Source organism: Bos javanicus, chromosome 26, assembly GCF_032452875.1.
Source record: "Bos javanicus breed banteng chromosome 26, ARS-OSU_banteng_1.0, whole genome shotgun sequence".
NCBI lineage: Eukaryota > Metazoa > Chordata > Mammalia > Artiodactyla > Bovidae > Bos > Bos javanicus.
Window position 1 is genome coordinate 36514244 of NC_083893.1, and position 16325 is coordinate 36530568.

General features: G+C 47.5%; 1 protein-coding gene across 2 annotated transcripts in view; it reads right to left on the minus strand.

The window, feature by feature from the left end:
* The window catches only part of HSPA12A (heat shock protein family A (Hsp70) member 12A), a 173086-nt gene that overhangs the window by 30631 nt on the left and 126130 nt on the right, over positions 1 to 16325 (minus strand). For both annotated transcript variants that reach the window (XM_061403596.1, XM_061403597.1), the window contains 2 exons: positions 3997 to 4082; positions 2358 to 2485 (listed from right to left, as the gene is read on the minus strand). In XM_061403596.1, the coding sequence (XP_061259580.1) occupies positions 2358 to 2485; positions 3997 to 4082 (214 nt within the window). The remainder of the gene's footprint in view (positions 1 to 2357; positions 2486 to 3996; positions 4083 to 16325) is intronic.

A 16325-nucleotide genomic window follows, 5' to 3' on the forward strand; every position in this document is an offset into this window, starting at 1 on the left:
TAGAGAGCCCTGGGAAGAGAGAGAGGGGATAATGGGGAGGAACCATCCAGAAGGAGAACCAAGCCAAATGGCCTCACTGGTGAGCAGGTGCCAGGGCACCCCACAGGTTTCAAGCTGGGGAGTCTAGAGGAGAGAGTGCCCCTCACAAATGCCAGCAGTCCCGGCCAAGAAGTAGGCAGGAGGAAACATGGAGAGTTTTATTTGAAAGTGCTGGAATTGAACTCCCAGGTGGGGCTTGAAGGTGCAAGCCAGGAAGAGATCCAGGCAAGAAACAGACCCGGGCACCCCCATCCTGGGTGACAGTCACAGTGGCAGGTGGATGAGAGTGCTGATCAGAACGGCTCTCATCAGAACAGCTCTGGTGGAGGGAAGTGACCATACCCTGCATGTCTGTGTGCTGAAGAGGAGCCAGAAGCCAGGAGGGGTGAGTACAGACTGGAGGATGCAATGGGATTAGATCCTGGAACTGATGGGAAGTGTGATGGGGCAAGCAGCGGGTAGGTGAGCCCCAGAAAAGCTTCCATCCTCCTCGCAGACAGAAAGAAGGAGAAAAGTAAAGAGTGGAGAAGACAGGTGACTGGATGCTTCTCCCTTCTTTGGGGCCACAGCAGCGAAGCCCTGGCTGCCAGAAAGACAGGATGCTGTCTCCTCTACCAGGTCCTGGCTCAGCAGGTGGCTCCAGTCCTGCCATGCGACCCCTACAAGCAGCCTCTGGGGGAGACACAGTGCACTAGGGGAAGAGCATCTTTCTCCCCAGCCCGCTCTCCTGGCTGGGCTCACACCTGCCACTGCCATCACAGTCCAGACGGAGAGCCAGCCTTTCCCTAGACCTGCCACGCAGATGGGGCCGGAGTCATCCCTGGTCAGTTTCCCAGTCAAGCCCCATCCACCCAGGGAGCCAAGTCCCCATGGTGACCCCACTGAGATGCAGAGATGATCACCATCCCAGGCCGACACTGGTGCCTGGACCAGGGATGCGTTCCACACACAACCTTTCAGAAATAGGTTTTCCAGGACTATGAACACTGACATTTCCAGTAGGTAATGGAATTCCAGAGTTTTGCCCTTCAAATGTTCAATTCTTCATTCCTATTTAAATATAAAAAATTAAACTTTCTCATTCATAATTCTGTCAGTCTGGATCAAGGTGATATTAATATGTTCTGACTGAAATAAAATTCAGGTAGAACCTTCCTCCAAAACCTCTACAATTACTAAGATAACACCCCTAGAGACCCTGAACTCTGTGAAGGCTTTGTAAGAATTCCTCCCCAGCAAGTTCAAAGTTATTTCTGCTCCTTTCTCTTTTGTCAATTTTCACTGTATGACTCTCCCTTTAGAGATAAATTTCTTAAAACAACAATACAGCCGATAAATGTTGATTCTAGTTTATGGGGGCTTCCCTGGTGGCTCAGATGGTAAAGAATCTGCCTGCAGTGCAGGTTTGATCCCTGGGTCGGGAAGAGCCCCTAGAGAAGGGAATGGCAACCCACTCCAGTATTCTTGTTTGATCCCTGGGTCGGGAAGATCCCCTGGAGAAGGGAATAGTAACCCACTCCAGTATTCTTGCCTGGAGAATCCCATGGACAGAGGAGCCCACGGTCCATGGGGTCGCAAAGAGTTGGACACGACTTAGTGACTAAACAACAATAAAGCACTTGATAGGAAATCTCACCACATTTGCACACACACTCTGAGAAGCAGGTACTGTGTTATCCCCATTTCACAGATAAGGAAACTGAGCTTTAGAAGGTTCATTGATTGCCTGAAAGTGAAGTGAAGTGTAGTCACTCAGTCGTGTCCCACTCTTTGCGACCCGATGGACTATAGCCTATTAGGCTCCTCTGTCCGTGGGATTTCCCAGGCAAGACTACTGGAGGGGGTTGCCATTTCCTTCTCCAGAGGATCTTCCCAACCCAGGGATCAAACCCTGGTCTCCCGCATTGTAGGCAGACACTTTACTGTCTGAGCCACCAGGGAAGTCCTTTGCCTGAGGTCACACAGAGAGAGACCTGGATCTCCTCCATCACAAACATCCTGTAAGTCAGTGCCTCTTGCCGAGGAAGCATGCTGGAAGTTTCCAACATACTCTCTAGGCGCTTTCCCAAACCAACTAAGTCAGAATTAAACCAATGACTTTACAGACCAGGAACCTGGAGCCCAGAGATCAGAAGCGGCTTGCCCAAAGTGGCATGGTGAGGTTAGGCCAAGCAGGGCCAGAATCCAGGAAAAGACCTGCCTACTAAGTACCATTCATCTGCTCATTGGACGATTCCCTCTCCCCTCCCCCAGAGCCCGCCCCCAAGTCTCCACAGTGACAAGTGACTGGGGCTAGCCCCTGCCCCTCTGATGCTTACCTCATCACGTGGATGCATTCTGGCTCCTTGGTGAAGCTGTAGGCATAGCCACTGGACGTGGTCCCAAAGTCAATGGCCACCACCACGAGAAACGTCTGCTGCTCAGAGACGTTCGGGTCAGCATCATTCTGTGAGATACATCATTTTGTGAGATACACCAAGTAGGGTACAGGGCGTGGGTGGGGGCAGTCAAGGCCAGCTTTCTGGAAGGTTCCATCCTGCCCTGCTGTGCACCCACTGCAGACAGAAGGACATTCCACGTTTGGTTCAAGTCTGCCACGTGGTGAGCCCTGGGGAGAGGACAGGCCTGCCTCCTGTCCACGTGCCCCCCCGACCAACTCAGGGAGAAATGGAAGGTCCTCCTGAGTGGAGGGCCAGGCCAGGTCACTGGGGAGGTCACCTGCCTACACGTGTGCACCACATCCTTTATCAACCATGCGTGAACGTGGCAAATTACAGAAACGCTTCCATTTGAACCAGAAGCCCAGTGGTTCCCTGAGTGACACTGTCTTCCCCCCACTGGCCTCCCCCAGGCCCTACACAGACCTCCAGACCCCGCTCAGCTGTGCCCTGTGTACCCTCCAGGTGACCCCTCCATCTGCCTGGGTGTGTGGGGCAGGGGTGTAGGGCTCAGCATACCAGGAACCTTGCCCAGTCCTGCCACAGTCAGCCATGTGACCCTTGGGGCCCAGAGCCTTTCCTCATCTGTCAAGTGAGTAGGTCAAGTCATTCCAGATTTCCCCCCAAAATTTTAAAGCAGTGTAGACTTCCTTTTTAACACCTACAGAACTTCAAATTATACCAATCAACTTGGGATCGAAGAGTATTGATTGGTTAGAGCAAGGGGTGAGAGCCCCACCTACCTGGCCTTTCGTCACACTGCGCCCCATCCCCTTATGTGACTCTGAAGCTTTTCCAGGGAACCCTCAGGGTACAAAGTTTGAAAACCACAGGACCTGGCTCTTCGGTGCCCAAGCCTCTCAGTTTTCCCAAGCCTGAGGGAGTTCCAGAACACAGGCCTTTCCATGGAAGCCAGGACAGTGCCGGGAAAACCAGGACAAGCTGGTGTCCCTCCTTAGTGACGGCTCTGAAGTTCTCAGCAGTGTCTTCTTTGCAGGTCTGAGCAGCTCGTATAAAACCGCCCTTCCCTCCAGGTACTTCTCTCTGGTTGGCTACGTGTAAGTGCCTTGAACAGCTGCCCCACAATACCCATCTGGGGCAGCGTGGGAACCAATGCGCAGTCTCCAGCACCCCGCTCCCGCCACCCCTGCCACCCCCACACCACCCAGGTCTACTCTCCCGGGCAAGCTGATACAGAAGCAGCTACAGCCACAGCTTTTGGTCACAGCACTTAACTGCACTAGAAAAACCACTGCTTTTCACTGATTCTCCCACCGGCCAGATGTGGCCGCGTCCTCTCAAGAGGGTGCCCCGCAGTCTCTGAGCCCTGAGTCTTTAAAGAGCTGCTTCCCCCTGCCCGCTCATGTTATTCACACCCAGGCCAATGGCTGCAGAAGCACCAGCCACACCACGGAAAGCCTTTTCTGACCCAGAGTAGGGAAAGCTGACTCAGAAAGCAAAGGTAATCAGCACATATACTGCCCCCTCCCTACCCCTGACACACATACACACTTCTTACCACAATGTGGGAAGGGGACAGAGGTGTTATTCCTGTGTCCCCCAGGCTCCGGGCCGGAGATGAATATGCAGACGTGGGGGCTGTTTCTGAAAGGAAAGACAAGTGCATCCTGAGAGGTGGTGCAGGCTGAGCTGGAGAGCTGAAATGAGGACTGCGTGGCTTTGCTCCTGCGGAAAGTGTTCTCGTCCTTGGAAAGCCAGCTAACGTGGGGCCAGGCTGAACTCCACCCAGAGCGGTAGGGTATCTGATCTGGTTGCCCCATATTTGGTATTTAAAACTTGAACAAATGAGACGCTCCTCTTCTCCCCATGACCACCAAGCCTCTCACTAAGTGTAGTCAATCTCTCAGCACTTAGCACAGAGGCTGTCCAGTCCCTAAACCTACCTTCTTTAGAGCCCATTCTTAACCCAGGCACCAGTACATGGACCAGAGAAGACTGTAGCCCCCCTGAGATGATGTGCAAATTTTGTGTTCATTTTCTTGGAAGGTCATCCACAGCCTTCAGGTTTCCAAAGGGTTTTGGGACCCCACCCAAGATTAACAACCCTAATCACCAGAATAGAGGACAGGGGTTCAACTTCCAGAAAGAACTTCTTTGCTTAGTAGAGGCATCACCTCCTCCCTCCTTCCTTCATGAGGCCCTGCCAGAACACAGGGAACTCATCTTGCTTCAGCGATGCTGAAGGATTTGGACATTCAGTAAGAAAAACCACAGCAGAAAGACATATAGATTAGCTTTCCTGGGCCCACAGTCAGGGTCCCACAACAGACAGAGATCAAAAGAGAGAAAAGCCAGGAGCGAGGCAGCCTGAACATCATTTGGTTGATTCCCCTGCTGCTCTTACAATTACTCAGGCAACTTCTGAAACCCTGCCAGAGCCCCGTGGCTCTCCCCCAGGGATGAGTTCCCAAGGAGGAGTCACCCCTGGCCCTGGTCAGTGCTGGAAGCTCCATCCCCTCTCCCTGCACACTGCCTAGGACTGGGAGCCTGCAGGGCAAGAAAACAAGGATGGTGGGCTCCCCTGTAGAGGTGATGGCCAGGCTCTTGGCATCGACAAGTCCCAGGTACCATCCAAAGAGTTCTGCAAATACTGCTCCATTCAGTATATAAACTAATTACCTGCTGGGAAAAAATGAGTAATTTGCTACAACAATATGTGGTCAAGGAAACCCAGAGTCTATGAGGTATCTGAGAAAGACCTGTCAACTTCTGGGGAGGCACCAGGAGTGGCACCATCTGCATCTGCTGCCAAATCACTTTGGTTAATCCCACGCGCTTACTGATTTCTTTTCCTGCTTCGTGAGAACTCAAACAGCATCATTACAGTGGGTGCCAAACGAGTTGAGGGAATAAAAGGAATCATGAAAGAGGGAATGCAAAGCCTCGAATCTGCACAGCCACCTCCCCACTCTGCAGGCATCTGTTCCCTCTCCTCCCGATGAGGCTCAGTTCCAACCTTTGGGAGAAAGGCGCAGAAGCAAGTTAAGTACAGAGACCAAAAATCAATCTGTGGGGGAAAGGACTTAAACAGACATTTCTTCAGAGAAGATATGCTAATGGTCGATAAGCACGTGAAAGATGCTTAACTCATTAGTCATTACAGAAATGCACTCATTAGTCAATAGGGAAATCTAAACCATAATGAGATGCTGCTTCACACTCACTAGGATGGCTATATATTTTTTAAAAATAAATAGCAAATGCTGGCAAGGATGTGGAAATATTGAAACCCCTGTATATATCTTGTGGGAATGCAAAATGGTACAGCTGCTGTGATAAACAGTTTGGTAGTTTCTTAAAATGTGAGATATAGTCTTACCATAGACCCAATTCCTTTCCTAGGAATTCCACTCCTGAGTATCTACCCAAAAGAACTGAAAACAAGGATGCTTGTATGTACACGTTCACTGCAGCATTATTTACAAAAACCAAAAAGTGAAAACCACCCAAGTATACATCAACAGATAAATGGATAACAAAAATATGGTACATCCATTCAATGGATTATTATTCGGCTGTAAAAAGGAATGCAGTTCTTATAGATGATACACCATGGATGACCTAGAAAAAATTATGCTAAATGAAATAAGCTGGACACAAAAGGACAAATATCACCTTGTATTCAGAACAGGTAAATGAAATATAGATAGCCAATACAAAAACAGAATAGGCAAATTCATAGAGACAGTAGATTAGAGGTAGTCAGGGGCTGAGGGAGCAAAGATGGATGGGGAATACAAAATTTCGATTTTGGATGATGAAAAAGTTTTAGAAAGAGTAGTAATGGTTACACAACATTGTAAATGTATTGATGCCACTGATTTGCACACCTTCAAATGGTTAAAATGGAAAATTTTATGTTATATATACTTTACCACAATAAAAAAATTATTTTTAAAAAATCAACTTGCTCATCTGAGAGAGGAAGCAGTTTCAGGTTCTACTAGCATCCTGGCTCAATGCTCTTGAAAAGAAAATGGAGACATAATCCTGGCTCCTGGACCAGCCCACAAACTTCAGCTTCCTTGCTCATCACCCAGCACAGGGTACCTCCTTCCATAAAAGCAGGGGAAGTTCAGCATCTCTACTAGTGAAAAGTCTACCCTGCCCCCACCACCCCTGGGGCAGGTGGCATCAGAGAGATGCCATCCTGTACCGGGAGCCACCCTCTCTCCACCTGCTACCTGGAAGGCCTGGGGCCATGTGTCCACATTTGCACAGAAGGTCTTGGAAGAAACCAAATGTCTAATTGCCCAGAAAATCTGGTGTTGGCAATTAGCAAACAAGCTATTATCAGCAGACAAACTATCCACCCCGCTGACTGCTTGGTTCTAATTATCCCATCACTCAGCCCTTCTCGGAGCATGGCCCACTGACTTGTAAAAGAACATGTGTTGGGCCGCACCCAGAACACATGCCTTGGGCCCCAGGAGGACTCCGGGATATGTGAGGACAAGAATCAAGGATTTTTTTGGTTCTCCCCGTACCTCCTTCTGTCTCCCTCCCACCCTGCCTCTGGTTCAGTGGAAATAAATCATTTGACATGATCGCTCAGCCAGGCCTAGAGGCAATTGAACGTCATGGCTGTTCTCCATTAGAAATTAAAATGCAGCTACATTGTGTGATGATTTAAAACTGATTTGCGTGGAAAGTATGGAGGAGTAGGATCTTTATAGACATTTGCATATGAAGCACGCCCATATCTGTAGCTCTATAGATCCCAAATCAACGATAATTCACCAGTTTATGTGCATCGATCCACCACAGGAATATACAGAGTCTGCAGTGATGACTTTGTTCTCAAGTTAATATTTCTTTATTTAACTATTTAATATGTCAAAGGGGTGCTTGAAAATTCTTAGGGAAAAGAATATGGAAATGACTACTTTAGCCCCTGAGGGATGTGTTAAGTTTTCTGGTGTGCTAATAATCCCAACCAATCTTTTTTTTTTTTTTTAATGTATTTCTTTTTAATTTGAGGATAATTGCTTTACAATGTTTGTGGATTTCTGCCATATATCAACATGAATCAGTCATAGGTATGTCTCCTCCCTCTTGAACCTCCCTCCCACCTCCCATTGCATCACACCTCGTTAGGTTGTCACAGAGCACTGGGTTTGAGCTCCCTGCGGCACATAGCAAATTTCCACTGGCTACCTATGCTTCAATGCCAACCAATCTTGAGAGCTTTCATTTAATAGGTGATTTAAAAGAAACACAACACGGTCAATGGAATATTATCTGTTGTTCTATGGATAATTGGCAGATCGAAGCTAATAGTACCCACTCCAGTACTCTTGCCTGGAGAATCCCATGGATGGAGGAGCCTGGTGGGCTGCAGTCCATGGGGTCGCTAAGAGTTGGACACGACTGAGCCACTTCACTCTCACTTTTCACTTTTATGCACTGGAGAAGGAAATGGCAACCCACTCCAGTGTTCTTGCCTTGAGAATCCCAGGGACGGGGGAGCCTGGTGGGCTGCCGTCTCTGGGGTCGCACAGAGTCGGACACAACTGAAGCGACGCAGCAGCAGCAGCAGCAGGAGAGAGTTAATAACATGGAATATCTAATGTACAAGGTCCGTGCTGTGTGTTCTGGCTACCACTTAAACCTGGGCCATTATCTACAGTAAGAAACACCAACTGTCATTAATTGTGACCCCGTTTATGCTTCTCTGTAAAGCCTATATAATAACATCTGCCCTGAGACGATCCCCACCTACATGATATTCCAGTTCAGTATACACGGAGTAACTCTGGCATTTCAAGAGCAGAAGAGAAAGGCAATGCTGAAAGCCTGAAAAGAATAGAGAGTTTTAGAGCGCAGGCTTGGAAGAGAGAAAGGAAACTGATGAAAAGAAAACTGATGCCCATCTGCAAAGGTAGGGATAGGGGCTGGTAAAACAGATTAAAGAAAAAATGCTTTACCAGAAGTGTGGTCCAGGGCAGAGCCGAGGCATCTGGGAGTTCTAAGAAATACCTACTCCGCTGTTTAAACTAGATTAAACAGATCCTCAAAGCATCTTCCATTTTAAGCACTAAGTACCCTGAAATGCAGTAACATAGAGGGATTTGATGATTTCACATCATGGAATCAGACTATTTCAAGAATGCGAAGTATCAGCCACAGAATTAAGTGGAGGAGGAAGAGACCGGAAGCTTTCTACCACCAGAAAATAATCCTCAGGTCTTTCTGACATTAGTCATAGATGATTCACCATTACTTAGGTCATTTACCTACTGTGCATCTTTTTTCATTTAGTGACCATAAAAATAAATCTGAGTTTTCCTCTAGAGCTTGTTATGCAGAGTGAAGCAAGTCACAAAGACAAAAACAAGTGTCATGTATTAACGCGTATATATGGAATCTAGACAGATGGTACTGATAAGCCTATTCGCAGGGCAGGAATAGAGATTCAGACATAGACAGTGGACTTATGGACAGAGCAGGGGCAGGACAGGGTGGGACGAACTGAGAGAGTAACACTGAAATTCTGATATATACATTACCATATATAAAATAGGTAGCTCATGGGAAGCTGCGTATAACACAGGGAGCTCAACCCGCTGCTCTGTGACAATCTGGAGGGTGTGAATGGGGTGGGAAGGAGGGTCAAGAAGGAGGGGACATATGCATATCTATGGCTGATTCATGTTGATGTATCTCAGGAACCAACACAATATTGTAAAACAATGATCCTCCAATTAAAAATAATTTTTTTAAAAAAGAAAAATAATAAAAGAGTACTTGTAACATTTTAAATAAACAAACACAGGTGTTCCTAAGTTCACTCTTAACTTGTGACTCAGCCCCCAAAACATTCTTCAACCAAGTCATTTAAAAATTAATTTTTGCAGCAAAGAGGAATATATAAATAAATGAAAATATTTACGCAGCCAAGTAGAGGATATCAATAAGTAAAAATTGGACTCAACCAACAAGTCTCCTGCCATAGGATTTTTTAGACCCCAAAGCAGGTAATAGAGGAAGAACTAGTTGAACTTGTGAGGCTAATACTCATCACTTGCCTTAACGGTGTAATAATTAAAATACAGGCTTCATCAGAGTTCCTGCTATAAAACGCGAGACATGTAAAAGCCAGACACCTTTTTATTTGCTCCTGGCTCTAATGGCTTTAATCAAAGCAGACGCTCCTAAAATAAAAAATAGTCGACAAAAGAACCTCAGGGACAGCCATAATTCATGAATGTGCTTGTTGTTCTCTGCTGGAGACATTAGTCAGCAAATGGCCGTGAGCAGAATCGTGGACTTTCTGAGATACATTAAATCGATCCTGCTCCATAAATACATTTTAAAGGATGAAGACAGAACCATTGGGCTGATGTTATTTTACAAGGCTCCAGGCTCATGCAAAACGACAGGTGGTCTCAAACAATGGTGACTCCCCAGATTTTTCAAACAGGCCTCCTTGCTAGCTTTCAGATTTATGCTCTATCACACAAATGCTGAATTTCCAAAGGATTTTTAAGATTTAGTCCTTATGATTTCTAAAAACACTATATGCTCATTTCTTTTCTCCTGATAACAGTGAGACAACAGGTATTTGCTGACAATTGCCTAAAATCAGGCTCTTTGAAAAAAAGCTCTCCCTTTCTCTTTCCTTATATTCCCTCCTTGTAGTATCATCTTTGACAATTGATCAGTTCAAGGTCATGTGTAGGTTACTGGCAAATACCTTTTAAGAAAGAAAATAAAAATTTTTATTACCCTGTAACAGACTGCATGGCTAGCTGAACTAATGCATTATTACCGTAAACTCAACTTCCATTTCAGTAAATAATTTATGGGGTTTTTTTTTAATCACCATGGTTGATGTTCAGAGTAAATGGAAATTTTATTGGTGTGAACCAGGAGACCCTCCGAGCTTCAAAGAACACTGAGTGTAAAATAGCTTCTCTCTAAATGCTGAATAATAATTATAGAAATAAGCATTTATAGTGGCAGAAAAAACAGCATCAGGCAGTGGGGGCCTGCATCAACCCATCCTGACACTGAGCAGCATTTTCCAGTTACCCTCCCCTTCACTAAATGGTTGAGGAGATGAGATGCCCCAGTGACAGAGACCTGTGCAGTGAGGTTTCCCCAGAGGCAGTGAGATCCCCAAGTTCCTGCAACCTCAGACCATGAGTGGGGCACAGTTCATAATTTCTCTCTTAACCACAAGTTCACAGGCATATGTGTGTCCAGCCAGCTGCTGTGGGGAGGTGAGGAAATGCCTTATAAACCAACAAGCTTTCCTATTAATTTTCACGAATTATACGCAGCAACCTCACAGCCCCTGCCCACCGGGACCCAGCATTTGGAGAGGCTCCACCAGATCACCCCATACACTGTATTAAGATACTTTTGTCCACTTGGCTTCTCTTTCACAGACTCTGGGCTCATCTGGGCAAAGCCATGCCTTCTTTATCTCTGATTCCTCAGCTCATGACTTGTTACAGGCACTCAGTATATGTTGGATGGATAAATGGTTGGATAGATGGACATGTGGAAGAATGGATGGATGGATGGATGGGTGGGTGGGTGGTTAGGGGGTATATGAGTGGTTAGGTGGGTGGGTGGGTGAGTAGATGGCTGAGTGGGTGGATGGATAGATGGATGACTGGGTGGGTAGATAGATGGATGGATAGATGGGTGGTTGTGTAGGTAGATGGATGGAGGGATGGATGGGTGGATAGATGGGTGGGTAGACAGATGGGTGGACGGATGGGTGGGTGGATATTTCTGTGTGCCCAAAAGTGGACTCAGTGACTATCTATAGACTTAGATGGCCACTTACGTCTTTCCAATTGAGGGATCAAACATCCCCTCCCCTGGGTCAGGATATTAGTAATAAACACGCCTAGTTACCCCAACAATGTAGGCATACATGTGTGCATGTGTGACGAAATCCATCTCTCCTCATATGTCCCCTCTGGTCAATGCAACCACCATAGCTCCCAGAAGGGAGATCTAGATTGCTCCTTCCCTTCTCACTGCACTCCCAAGCCCTGTCATTCCTACTTCTTAGCATCTCTCACCGTCAGCCTTCCTCTGCAACCTCACCGTCACAATGTTGGTCCAGACCCTGCTGACCCTTATCAGGGTTCCGGCACCACCTCTCCCAGTCTCCCCACTCTGAGTCTCTCCATCCAAGTCAGGATTCCCTGCAGTCAGAGGCACCTGGTCAGAGCTGAGTTCTGCTCACATTACTTGACCAGGCTAGGGCCTTCTGTTCCCATCCCCCACAGGATAAATCTAGCATATAGCTCGCACCTGGGCCTTTAAAAGTCCACCCCACCACCCTCTGCAGCCTCATCTCCCTCCATCGCCCTCAGCCCTGACCCCATCTAGTCCTTTCACAGACTCTGAAACACGTGTGCTCTATCCAGCCTCCCGACCTTTGCACATACTGTTCCCCTGCCTGAAGTGCACCCCACTTCCACCCCATCCTCCTGGGAACTCCCCCTCCGAAAGTCAGTCCCCTCTGTTTGTGGGAGAAGAGATTTCTCTCTTCTCTCTGAACAGAGGAGAGACGAGCTTGCTTGTCTGGGGACTGACCAGCTAAACCCAGACTCGTGGACACACTAAGAACAACAGCTAGTTTTCATCAGGAAATAAGTTACAAGGAAAATACACAAGAAGGAAGGAGGGGAAACTATAGATCAAAGGGTCTCAAATTCTGAGGTGCATCAGAGTCACCTGGACCACTTATTAAAACATATGTGCAGACCCCTCTCCCCTCAAAGTTTCTACTCCAGTGGGTCTGGGGATGCTGAGTAAAGGCATTTCTATTGAGTCAGCAGGCCATCTGGATCAGCCCCAGAAATAGACTGCCATAGCTTAAAAGAAAGACAAAGCAACTCCAGTCACTGCAATGCTTGGGGCTTTATTGGACCATGATTCAGAGGAACAACAAAATTTAAAAGACAACTGGAAATGTAAAGACTGACCAGACACTGATAACACGAAGAAATTACTGCTAATGGTGGAATTATGTAGTTTTTAAGAGTAGTTATCCACTAGTGAACCATTCTGAAATATTTACAGATGAAACAACATGATATCTGGGATGCTCATCAAAATAATACGGGAGGGGAGGGACAGAGATTAAACGATATTGGCCACAAACTGATCATGATCGAACCTGGTGACAGATTCATGGGGGACTGAATACATTATTTGCCCTCCTTTTGTGTGCTTTAAACTTTGATAAAAGAGTAGGTGTTTTCATATACCAGCTTTATGTCCATCTGCCTCCTGCTGAGAGGGTGCGATTGATGTTTTTCTTATGCTGTGTTATCAGTGACAGCACCTGGCCCATATACAGTAGGCGCTCCAGACATTTGTCAAGTGAATGAACAAGCGAGTAAGAATATATGTTCACTTAAACCTAAATATGTGGACTTTAAAGGCCTAGGAAGGTTTCTGACCCGGGTCACCAGTGGGTGAGGGGTACAGGTCCAGGTGGTTTCTCAGGAGCTGGGCCTGTGGGGACAGCCCTTGAAGGAGTCAATTTCAGCAGGTGCCACCAGACCCCCTTGCAGGCAGCAAAGCAGACGTCCGGCCACCGGCTGAGTGGCTCCCACTCTGAGGCGAGCTCCTGCCCAGTTTCAGATACAAGGCCCTCCGAGGCTGAAACAAGTGCTGCAAACTCAGGGTCTCGGAGGAGGCAGGGGCTGCCCCCCGCACACTTCTGGGTCCCTCCATGCTCTGAGAAATCAAGAGCTGCCCCTGTAGACAGGCAGGGTTTCTCCAAGCCCAGGACACACCCTCTGAGCTGTGTTCAGACTCGTTGGGCTCCCAGGCCTCTGTGAAGGCCTTGGCATCTCCTCCCTCCGACTGAGAGATGGCCAGCAGCAATGCCAATGTCAGATGTCACCCTGTGACCCTTTGTGCTAAAAGAACAAATGCCAGAAAGGGAGGGGGTGTCCCGTGGGGATGGGCTGCAGGCAGAGTGTCCTCCATGTTCAGGCAGAGCAGTCAGCTTGGGCCACAGGCTCGAGGGCTGTGTCTCCCCAGAATCAGGGCAGCTTGAGAACAGGAGCGACACTGAAGCTGGCTCCTTGGCCGCCGTTCTCAGAGGAAAGTAAGGAAGCAAAATGGCTCCTGGTGAGGATGCAGAACACGGCGCAGCAGGTGGAGAGCCTGGACGCCGGCTTGTGAGCCTGGAGAAGCTACCTCACCTCTCAGGCACATCTTCTCTCCGTGAAGTGGGAATTCAGGTTCCCAGGGCCTCTGTCCCTACTATTTCAATGAACAAAGGAGGTAAGCCCTTGGAAATAGATAACGACCGACACTCACCATTAGCTGAATTCCTTCATGGAGTCAGATATTTATGTCTGTTTTTTTTTTTTTTTTAATTTAGGCTATTTTGCAAGTTTATTAAACTCAAATTATTAATTTGAAATTATTAGAATACAAACTCAGAAATCTATTAGGAAAGCTGTCATGGTCGGTGCTCACTGAATGCGAGCTTCATGCCATGCTAAGAGCAGTTTTTAAAGGTGGCTTAGATGGTAAAGAACCTACCTGCAATGCAGGAGACCCCGGGTTTGATCCTTGGGTCAGGAAGATTCCCTTAAGAAGGGAATGGCTACCCACTCCAGTATTCTTGCCTGGAGAACTGCATGGACAGAGAGCCTTGAGGGCTACAGTCCATGGGGTTGCAAAGAGCCGGACACGACTGAGTGACTAGCACTTTCACTATATGGGCTTCTCTGTAGCTCAGCTGGTAAAGAATCTGCCTGCAATGCAGGAGACCCTGGTTCAATTCCTGGGTAGGGAAGATCCTCTGGAGAAGGGATAGACTACCCACTCCAGTATTCTTAGGCTTCCCTGGTGGCTCAGCTGGTAAAGAATCTCCCTGCAGTGCAGGAGACCTGGCTTTGATCCCTGGTTTGGGAAGATCCCCTGGAGAAGGGAACAGCTATCCACTCCAGTATTCTGGCCTGGAGAATTCCATGGGCTATATAGTCCATGGGGTTACAAAGAGTTGGACATGACTGAGTGACTTTCACTTAAGAGTTTTACAAGTGTTTCTGGAGGAAGCCTAGGGTTTCCAAGTGGTAAAACAAAAAACAAAAAAAAAAACCTGCCTGCCAATGCAGGAGACATAAAAAATGCGGGTTCAATCTCTGGGTAGGGCAGATCCCCTGGAGGAGGGCATGGCAACCCACTCTAGTATTCTTGCCTGGAGAATCCCATGGACAGAGGAGCCTGGTTAGCTACAGTCAGTGGGGTCCACAGAGTTGGACACTACTGAAGCAACTTAGCACACACGCATGGAGGAAGCCTACTGTTTAGGGGGCTAGAGGTACTGTCATCACTCCCACTCAATGGATGAGAAACTAAGTACGGTCTAAAAGGTTAAGAAAGAAGCCCGCACTGTTTGGATGCAGCCCAGATGAATTCAGAGCTCACCACCTCTGGTCTGCACCCCTGCACCGTACCCAGTACCAGGCCCCACACAGATACTGTTTCTCTTGAAAGCTGAAATTACGAGAGAGGTGTTACCGTAAATCCCGATTTTGGAAGCAGGGAAAGTCAGGGGTTCACAATCACAGGGCACCTCCAAGCCCCAGCAGCTGTCTCTGCCTCCAGGCTCAGAAGACTGTGTGGTTTGCCCTTCCTTGGGCTCCATAGCCTCAAGGGGCTCTCCACTTCAAAAATCATAATTCTTCAAATGCAAATACCAGGGTGGGAGGAGCTATGATAACACAGAGGTTCAGAGTCAGGAAAGCCTGGCCTCAAGTCCTAGTACGGCTGCTTCCCAGAGACATGCCCTAAAATGAGCTACTGAGCCTCTTCAAACTTCAGTTTTCTCACCTGGAAAATGGAGAGGGGAGGGATCATGATGATGGTGATACATTTTGAGGATCACTGCCAAATAAAGCATGAATAAATGAAATAATGTCTACAAAGCCTGGTGCATGGCATGTGCCTAAGTGATAAAAGTGAAAGTCGCTCAGTCGTGTCCGACTCTTTGCGACCCAATGGACTATACTGTCCATGAAATTCTCCAGGTCAGAATACTGGAGTGGGTAGCCTTTCCCTTCTCCAGGGGATCTTCCCAACCCAGGGATTAAACTCAGGTCTCCCACATTGCTCTCCCGCATTGCAGGTGGATTCTTTACCAGCTGACCTACCAGAGAAGCCCAAGAATACTGGAGTGGGTAGCCTATCCCTTCTCCAGCAGACCCAGGAATTGAACCGGGGTGTCCTGCATTGCAAGCGGATTCTTTACCAACTGAGCTATCAGGGAAGCTCTACCTAGATGGTATTTATTATCCTTTCCACCATCATCATCAAATAGGTCCAACAGCTGTTAAGAAAAAACAGCCATGTTCTTATACCAGGGGACAGGCAGAGCCTTCACTTATGCACAAGGGCAGCAAATGCATTTCCTTTACATCAGGCTTCTCTGGGCTCGTTAATCAAGGATAAAATGTCTCACCAGACAGGAACTTGGCAAACAGAACCTTTAGGAAAGCTCTTAATGATGGGAAACATGAGGGCTTTGCTGCCATGGGTTAGTGAGACTGTCTGGCCCTGACTTCCCGCTCAGGCCATCTGCTCATCTCAGGGGCATTTTCAGAATAACCAAGGAGAACTTGGGGAGCCACGTGGTCCTTTTCATCGGACAATTAAACTCAGGCCTTCTTGGCCTCTGTTGGGTTGGCCAAAAACTTCATTCTGACTTTTTGTGACATCTCACGGAGAAACCCAAACAAACTTTTTAACCAACCTAATACATCCACTGGATCATGGAAAAAGCAAGAGAGTTCCAGAAAAACATCTATTTCTGCTTTATTGACTATGCCAAAG